This window comes from Engraulis encrasicolus, chromosome 14 (assembly GCF_034702125.1).
Source record: "Engraulis encrasicolus isolate BLACKSEA-1 chromosome 14, IST_EnEncr_1.0, whole genome shotgun sequence".
Classification (NCBI taxonomy): domain Eukaryota; kingdom Metazoa; phylum Chordata; class Actinopteri; order Clupeiformes; family Engraulidae; genus Engraulis; species Engraulis encrasicolus.
Window position 1 is genome coordinate 37489700 of NC_085870.1, and position 10154 is coordinate 37499853.

At 41.2% G+C, this 10154-nt stretch overlaps 1 protein-coding gene across 1 annotated transcript in view; it reads right to left on the reverse strand.

Moving 5' to 3' along the window:
- Positions 1–8728: 8728 nt before the first annotated feature.
- Positions 8729–10154, reverse strand: part of LOC134463466 (myosin heavy chain, fast skeletal muscle) — a 9535-nt gene continuing 8109 nt past the window's right edge. The window contains exon 22 of the mRNA XM_063216662.1: positions 8729–8815. Coding sequence (XP_063072732.1) covers positions 8729–8815 — 87 coding nt within the window. The remainder of the gene's footprint in view (positions 8816–10154) is intronic.

Consider the following 10154-nt stretch of genomic DNA (forward strand, 5'->3'; position numbering starts at 1 on the left):
TATTTAACTTAGTGATTGTTGTGATAATATTGTGATTTCATGGCATGTGTTTTGTATATTGTTTATGTCTTAACAGGCCCTCAATTTGTTAATCTGGGAATCATCAGAAATGTCTGGGAATCAGTGTTGTCAGCACACTCCTGGGGGGGGGTCTGCTGACCATTATGGACTTTGTTTGTGGTGCTACGATTTGTCTCTTCGAAATACTTGAAGAGCCAAAAGCAGGGCCCTTGCGCATGTTTAAAGGGCCCTTACAAATTTCTCCGTGTTGACTTGAAACAGTTTCGCGCTGACTTTCCCATTGGCCAGCAACGCGTGAGTGGGAAACCTCCACCAATTAGAGCGCTGGTTCTGACGTCTGTGGTGGTGCTCGTGGCAAACTTTCAGAGGCTTCTTTAGTCACAGACAGTATGAGAGAAGAACTGCTGCTGCTGCTTAAAGGTGGTTGCGAAAAACACAATATAATCCACCTTGTCGCTTTCCTTTTACAAGTGAGCATTGTCCAAATCACTGTTTCAAAGGTAATCGGGCTTTTAGCAGGGTTTGGGAATTTTGAATTGTTTTATTTATTTCTTAGCTGACCCCGTCCACTTGTGAGAATAAAATAGCCTCCGCTGCAGGTCTGTCGTCCTACATGGTTCTCCCAATGTTTCGCCTTTGTTATTTGACCAAAACGATATTGAATAGGCCTACTTCAGAGTGATAAAATGTGTTCGACTGACGGTGAGATATGGGGCCTAACTGCTGCGCTATAAGTTGGCAGATTAGCAGTGAAACAAATTTCGAACAATTGTTTTCTCTTTACGTCGGATCATTTCACTAGGGATAATAACGATAATTGTTGGCACACTGCGTGTGCTCGTACTCGGAGCACACCCGTAGCATGACACCTTCACAAAGTCTTAGGAATGCAACCCCAGGTTTCAGCAAGCTTTGTGAACAGGTGTGTTTCAAGATTCAAGATTCAAGATTCAATAATTTATTGTCATTGTCAAAAAGGCAACGAAATTGTGTTTGGGGTACAATACTTAGTAGTAGCAGGTTTCCAAGTAAAGTGCAAAACGAGGTAAAAGTGACACCAGTGCTTGACCCCCCCAGCCCCCCCATCCCACTTAAAGTGCAGCAGAGATTAAGTGCATAGTACGACACCCCCCCCCTCTCTCAAAACATGCACGCACGCGCGCACGCACGCACACACACACACACATACACACACACACACACACACACACACACCCACACACACACAGAATGTCCAAAGGATAGATGGATAACATTTAAGACAGTAATGTTCCTCAGCAGTCCTGCGAATTCAAAAGTCTAATGGCCTGGTGGTAAACGCTCTTGGCCAGTCTTTCGGTGCGGCTCTGAAGGGACCTGTACCTTCTACCTGAGGGTAGCTGTTGGAACAGATGGTAGGCAGGATGGTGGCTGTCACGCAGGATGTTATGCACTCTCCGTAGCACTCTCTGTTGTCGCAATACGGAATGACCCAACGACAATCCATAATCAAGTATGGTTATGAATATATGTGAGTGATGGTAACCTATTAAGACATCTATTCTCCTATAATGTAGGCCTATGTGCCTACTCATGACGGCAGATGAGGGTATACGTAGAGAGAGAGAGAAAGTAACAAAAAAGAGTGCATACTCCTCAAACGCTCCTGGCCAAGTGTCGAGAGAATCAAGTAGGTAGCAGGCTTCACTCAGGTTTCTTAATAACTTTTAAGGGTGCTGTCCCAAATGAATACTTAGAATCAAAGAAAAGGGGGGCGCACCTTGCATCAATTGATGCAAGGTGCGCCCCCCTTTTCTTTGATTCCAAGTGTCGAGAGAGCAATGGCTTATCTTGCCCCCGCCCCTCATCTTCTGATGACGCATTATGCAGCGTGTGCAATTAGGCCTATGATTTTAATGTCAGCCACTAAGGTAATAATAGGCTAATTATTAATTTGCCTACTATTAACCTAGATAACATCTGCCTTTATTTTTTCTAAAAGCTGCTGATGGTTCTTCATAGTGTAACAAAATTGTATTTTGGGGAAAGAAATTCGAAATTCGACTTCCATTTGTCATTCATAAAGCCACTAAAATGCCTTGGTAGCCTTGGTATTATATATAGTATAGCTTATCATATCATACATTTCCCCACTGTGTACATTGACTCTTCAGTCAACAACAATAAATGCTTTCATTTCATAGTCAATTGCAGCGGGGCTCAAAGTTAAATCCCTCCAAGTGATCAGATGCTCTGTTTAGCTGGTAAATAGAACAACTACACTTTGACTGGTAGTTAGTGTATGTTTGGCTTGTAAGATTTACATATAGCCTAGCCATATTGGCTGGTGATGAATAAAGTTCACCTAGAAGCCTGATTCCCCGTACACTTCAGCATTTCACTGGTGTTATGAATGTGAAACAAGTAATTATCGTGGAAGTTTCCCTTAAAGTTAATAGAGTATGGTAGTGTTTTGAAGAGCAAGAGAATCAGGTGAAATAAACTATTTGACATCTTTTACTGGTCTGTTTCTGGTGTAGGCTATGTAAGCTCAAGCCTCTCAGAAGGGCCCGCTGGCGGCCCCATTACTTTGCCATGGTAATGCGCTGCGTCGGCAACATTTTGCGCTGGAGACTCTGTCACCTTTTTTTTGACGAGTTTGCAGGTCTGTACAGGGCATTGGTTAAGTGTGGGGATAACCTTGCTCCAGGGTACTTCAGCCATGGAGGGAGGAAGGGATTGGTTAGGCATGTGTGTGGATTCAGCCTGTAACCCTGTAAACTACAGTACACCTCCTTAACCAATCTCTATTGGATGAGATACATCTAATTTGATATGATTATGATGAGAAACGATGTTGTTAAGATGTGTTTACGGCTATATTTGCATAATGCATAGTTTGACCTACTGAAGATTTATGTCAAGATTTATCATCTTGTGCCTTATTTTTGGCTTGTGTATTAAAGGTCAGGCCTTTAACCCGCAGCAAGCAAAGCAGGCTGCTGAAATCTAAATCCAACATGTTAGAGGTGCTCCGATCACCATTTTTTTGGCCCGATCACCGATACCGATCACCAAAAATCTTTATCTGCCGATCACCGATCATTGCCGATCACAGAAATGATTTCCTATTTTTTTAATAGCCTATTAATTATCCTTATTGAATACCATTTCTGCCCATAAACCAATCAATCTTAATTAGCACATGTCACTTTCACAATGTAGGCCTATTATTAGGCTATTATTATTATTATTATTATTATTATTATTATTATTATTATCTTTCAGTTCTTTCAGACTAGTGTTGGTAATATAGCCTACAAGCAAGTCTACAGTATTAATCAATTTACAAGGTATTGCATATAATTACTAAACTATTTAAGATTGAAATTGAATTGAAACTGAAACATTACTTCAAATAGTCTTCTACATACGAGAAAAAACCCTGTCGCTTTAAATGAGCAGCCTCGTGAGGAGAGCCCCTCCCCTCTCTGTCACAGTCCACAGCTGCAGTGCTCCGCTGCCGTTCTGTCTGAGCTCTCTCCCTCTCCCCTCATCTGTCGCCGTTTGGCGTTTCAGCGACTATCAAACTAATCGACTGACTGTCAATTACAACTTTGAAAAGAATAACGTTGACATGTTTGTGCGGACAACGTGAAGTTGTCGCGTGCTGACCGAGGCAACTACTCAGGTTATAACGTAAAATGGCTAACTGGCGAGGAGTAGTCAATCGCAAATTACATTGTAACTGAAACACTTGAGATTCTAAACAAGAAAAAAAACTTCACTTGAAAGAACAGGCAACACGCACAACACAGCGTGTCTGCGAGGAAAGCTCTTTCTCTGTAACACTGTCATAGATTGTAGAATTCCCTGCACAGACTCATTGAGTTTCACCATCCACTCTCCCCCTGTTGCTGTTTGGTGTTGCAGCGACAAACTAATGAACTGGCTGTCAATTAGGCTACAACTTTAAAATCAATACCGTTGATGTTTGTTTTGGAAACGTTTAGTTGTTGCGTGCTGACTGACAACTTCCATAGAGGTTGTAACTCAAAATTCCGAAAAGTTATAGACAAGCAAAGATGTCTTCTTTTGGTGCAGCAGCTGTGCAGAGCCAGCACCTAAAGGCAAAATGGTTGCGTGATGTATTTAATGTCTGGATCGGTTTTTTGATCGGCATGTTTTTCCGATCACCGATCAGGCTATTTTTGGCCATTATCGGCCGATCCTGATCGGCTGCCGAGCAATCGGAGCACCTCTAAAATGTCATCAAATGAGCTAATAAAAACAATAAATTCTGACATTTGATATGCATAGCAGCTATGTGGATCAGAGACAGATATAGCATCTCAACACATCTGACACCGTCCACCTTTGGGTATATGGAACATTTCCACATACTTTGGTTTGCAGATGCTACATTTGCATTTAACATTTGTTGGATTAGCAGTGTGAAGCCGGGTGAGCAAAACAAAGCTGAAATGCAGCATGGAAATGTATTAGATTTGTTTGAGCTTTCATGATATCCCAAAGGTATATATTATTTCAATGCTGATGTAAATATTTCAATTCATTATTAATGATGGCTTATAGGTACTTGTGTAATGTATAGGGCTGGGCAACGTTAACGTGCGTTAACTATTGAGATCAGTATCGCCCGACAATTTTGTTAATGCTTAACGCAGCAGGGTTTTTTGTGTGTGTGTTTTTTTTTGTTGCCTTTTATGACCACCGTACTTTTATTTTGAAACCGTCAGCGCGCTTCTGCTACTGCTCCAAGTGACTGCTGTCAGAGAAAAAGACATCAGGGTCTAGAAAAGTAGGCAAAACAAAATAGGCATAGCCTAGAAGGACGTCAACTTCTGAATGGACATTTTCGTTACAAAGTTCTACAGTCCTCATTGCGCAGCTCTTGAGCAGCATGTGACTCGCCTTTGCAGTTTGCAAGGTTATACAAATATTGTAGGCATAGCGTGACACCTTGTTATGCTGACCGTCTATCAGCTGTCAATAGCCTAACGCCACGCGAAACTGACAGTGTGCATAGCTGTCTGATAACTAAAGCCCCAATCAAAAAGCCGACCGCAAGATATTAAATTCATCACGCAACGAAAAATCTGCGGTAAAAGAATGCATCTTTTGCCAAAGTTTCCTTGCTTTTAACTTCTGCGCATCACAAAGTTATAGTCTATTCACCATTCATATCTGCATCAACATGCTTTTTGCGTTTGCCTTCTTTAGACATCACTTCACAATAGGAACTTTTGGCAAGCAGTTACAGTAGGCGTGATTTATCTCTTCTCTGTAACTTGAACACTCATTCATGGTCTTACAAGGTTTGATTATGTTGCCTAAAACTGCTTCTGCCAATAAGCTTATACTGTTACCTGTGACAGTTGCTCATGGGATTGTTAATAGCGTAGATAATGACTCAGAGTGCAGGTCATAGCCTATAGTATGTGTATACTAAGTTTAGCTATCGTTTACCCCATGTATGGTATTTCAAGAACCAAAACTAATCGTGTCCGATATCTGAGATGAAATAGGATTCTGTTTGGCTGAGTTGGTTTAGAAATCACTTGGTGATTTGGTTGGGTGGAGCAGGTTGGTCGTGTGTCACAGGAATAGGAGTAGGCCCAGGTCAATTAAATGAAACAGCTCCCACTCATATGTAACACATGTGCAGTTACTATGAGTATTAAGTGCATGCACACTCAATTTTGAGCTATATTGAGCTCGGCCTGCAACCTCGTTTCATTGTTTTATTTTGACCCAATTAGAGTTTGCCACCCCTGGGTTATTGTGTCAGGCTTGTAGCCCAAAAGTTGCCTTGAACAGTTGATGCATAAATGCAATTTTGTTTTGTGCCATATTTGTTGAGTGCTGTTTCACAGTTATGATGGAAGTTTGCCAAGTGGGCTTTGAAAACAAAAATCCCATGATCTCTATAAAGTGTGCAAATTGTGTGTTGAGTGCATGGCATGCCTGTTAATGCATCTATTGCTTTATCTGCAGCAATGCGTCAGGGGTGACATTTTTGCCTCGGGGCCAAGTAAGCAGGCAGCCAGAATGGCGCAGAATGGCATAGGTGAGCATCTTTCAGGACCATTTTCCTGATATTAATACGACTCTGATGCCGGGGACACATACACAAGGATTTGGCCAAGTGAGGCGAACTTCAACATTCAATTCTAGAGGGAGGCGAAGGCAAGTGCACAGGAGAGAAATTAAGTGAAAATATTCAATCATGTTAAAAATGTAGTATAGCCTCTCTAGCCTAAGGCAGCGGCAAGCTCCACATGCCCCCCACGTGGCCTCGAACACCCACCCCCAATTGTTTGTGCACACCACTGATCTTCAACACCATTACAGGGACAGGCTTGGTGGATATTAGGGATGCAAAGCTGCAGTTTTCCCGCAGTTTGGTTTGATTTTGGGTGTAATGTCTAGTGATAGAACAGTTTTCAGACTGTATTCGTATCATTTGGTACACTCAGCCTGAACAGTTCATAATACCCAGATGAACTGCACATTTTTGACGAGTGTGACAATAAATGTCATTTTTTTAATACCTGATCATTGTTTTCTGTGTAGTACTGAACCATGTTGCACTCTGAAGCAGACACTGAAGATGTACAGGTACTATATATCTCACTGACCACACTAGTCTGTACCATTGAATTCCTAATAAAAAGGAACAGTGATTTTACACCTCCCCTCAACTTAAATAATTGATCTCTGCATTTCTCCTCTTCTTCTTGCCATTCTCTCATTTTGGTGATATTACTTTTTCTAAGTATTTTATGGGCTTTTTGGCCTCTGTTATTACAAGTCAGTGTGAGAGTAGACAGGAAATGACTGGGAGAGAGAAATGGGACAGGGCTGGGATATGACCCCAGCCGGACTCGAACCTTGGTCCCCGTGGGCAATGTAAGACCAAATCTGGGGGGCTTAGTGCTCTGTGCAGAACAGAACAGTGTATTGTTTTTAAATGAGGTGCTCATGGGTCTATGCTTCTTTTACCATTTTATTTTTTAGTTTTAATCCTAGAAATGTGAGTCTTGTCTTCTTGTGTTACATGAAATGTTTTGTTGTCTCGTCTAGTGTTTTGGTAGCGTTGTTCCATGTCTTTTATGTTTTTCTTTTGAAACTTTTAACTTGCTGCCTCTTGGCCAGGACTCCCTGGGGGAAGAGTCACTGTGACTCAACGGGACCTTCCTGGTTAAATAAAGGACAAATAATAATAATAAAAAAATACTACTACACACTCTAGGTAGAAATTCCATTTTATTACACATTTCTTTCATGTGAATATGTAACGGAAGCCAACTAGCACAGATCAGTGTGCAATGTTAATAAGTCCCCCTTCCTACACCTCAAAAAGATGTCGTTAGTTAGGCAGTCTTGGGTTGGGTGGTTAAGGGCTCCATCTTCAAGTCCCAGTGTCACCAACTGGGTAGGTGGGTAGATACTTTTCTGAATGTCATACAAATCTACATATACTACTTTCATATACTACTTTCAGAATCCCATGACAGTTCAAAATAATATGATTAAGCATACACATTAAAGATAGGGTTACTAGCCTAGGTGTGGTCATAGACTCGGATTTGAGCTTTGAGCCTCACATCAACAAGATAACAAAATCTGCTTTTTTCCATCTTAGAAATGTCAACAAAGTGCGCGGCTTGGCCCCCCGACAAGACGCTGAGAAACGTATTCATGCCTTTGTCACCAGTAGGATAGACTACTGCAATGCTCTCTTCTCTGGTCTCCCAAAAAAATTAATTGACAAATTGCAACTCATTCAAAATTCTGCGGCAAGAATCCTAACAAGAACCAGAATGAGAGAGCACATCTCTCCTGTCTTGGCAGACCTGCACTGGTTACCTGTCTCATACAGAATCGACTTTAAGATTCTGCTCACAGTATTTAAAGCATTAAATGGACTTGCCCCTAGCTATATCTCAGACATGCTCTCTTTTTATGCCCCTGCTCGAGCTCTCAGGTCCACTGATGCCAAGCTGCTAAGGACCCCCACCCCCCCGCAGAAGAAGATCGGCGACGCCGCGTTTGCCTGCTATGCGCCCAAGAGATGGAACGCCCTCCCCATCGAGATCCGATCAGCCACCTCCGTCGACTCCTTTAAGAAGCAGCTGAAGACCCACCTCTTCATCCTTGCCAACTCCTAGCTGCCAAGGCGTCATAGTGTCCCAGCCGCCGCAGCGCCCTTACTACTCGCAATCCAGCCCTGGCAGGGGGCTCCCCTAGGTGGCCGCTGGTCTCTGCCTGAGGTTTCTTTCTGACTACAGGGGGTCTTTTTTCTCAGACCTCACTGAGCTTTTTTTTTTTTTCCCTCACAAACTATGAATTAAGCGAAAGGGAGTTTTTCCTCACCCCTGATGCCACCAGGGGCCGCACCTGAGCGCCCAATCTCTGTGTGACTATCTATGACTTATGATAGGCCCAGCCACTATGGACCTTACACATCTAAGAATCCTGGTCCTAACCTACGTTGACCTTATGACTCTACATTCTCTGTCTATCTCTTCTTCCTCTGCCTTCCTGCTTTTTCTGCCTCTCCTCTATACCTCTCCTTTTAAATCTAACTCTAACAATGTTTTTTCCCATTTGTTAAGCACTTTGAGTTACATGCCTTGTATGACACAGTGCTATACAAATACAATTATTATTATTATTATTATTATTAAGACAAGTTGCAGCCTTACACTACTGACGTTTCCATGATTACATCCTCTTTAGGGACAAGTGCCTTGAGCCCTGATTTCTGGACGATGTGCGGGCTGCCCCCCTGGTGAAGACACATTGAGGAATAAGGCTGACTTTGACTACTGACTTGGATCTGGGGTTGACTGCACCAATAACCACTCCAAGTGGAATTATGACCAGTGAGTAAATCAACCATTTTTTGTTGTTGTTGTAATATTCACCTTGTGGTAAAGCAGATAATATTCCTTTGTCATGTTGAATGTACATTGTAACAGCTGAACAGGAGCAGACCAGGGGTTTCAGGTCCCCCTATTTTCAGAAATGTAAATAATAATAATAATAATAATAATAATAATAATAATAATAATAATAATAATAATAATAATAAAAACATTATACATGTATATCTAATATAGATATTATATAGATATAGATACTATACATCTAACATAGATTTTATAGATATTCAGCAGGGCTGGACAGGCGCTTTTGGCTTAAAAAGCATTTTACATTTTCAGAAATGTAAAAAAATATAATAAATAAATAATTAAAAAAATAGAAAAAGTTAGTGAAGGGTTGATGGGGAGAACAACAAGGCCCAAATGAATGGCCGTGAATAGCAGCAGTAAACAGAGATGGCAAAAAAAATCAAAATTTTAAAATAAAAAAAAAATGTACACTGGTGATATTCTTTAATTTTATCAATTGAAAATGAAAACAACAGTTGTCATAGTTCAGCTGCTACCGTTTGTTTTAATTCTTTGTTCATTTGAATTTCTTCATGGCCCGATTGTCCCCTGCGACCCTTAACAGCATACAGACACATATTTTTGCTTTACCTATTGGCCCCTATGTTCAGCAACTAGGGATGTGCATACGGTGAAAAATTCTTCGTCGATCGTCGGGAGAATTAATGATTAATAATCGATTAACCATTAACATTTTTATATTAAAAACAGCACACATTTAGGCCCACCATGCCCTATACTCTTGTATAACAAAAATACATCAAAAACATTATGTTTTTCTTTCAGGATTTGTTTTTATTAACAACACAAGTGTCAAGTGATTAACAAGAAAAGTTAAACCTGAAATGCGCAAACGAGGGAGGCTTCAAGTTGCGAGCCAACAACGAAGGCACATAACGGTGCAGACATCGAGGCGAAGCTATGTTGAGATGAATCACGTCTTTTACAAGGCTTGGATGCGCGGTGTTCAAGTGATACATCGTGGACGTTGTCGATTAACTGTATTTGTAATTCACATTGCAGTAATTACAGTACACTTTGTCATTTTCTAACCGAAAGTAGAATGAGATTAGCCACAACATTTCCAGGCAAAGGAAACATCATTTCTAGAGCCAAATAGATCGAAATTTACCTCAAAATAGCAATGCAATTTCGTTACAAACAATATCCAAC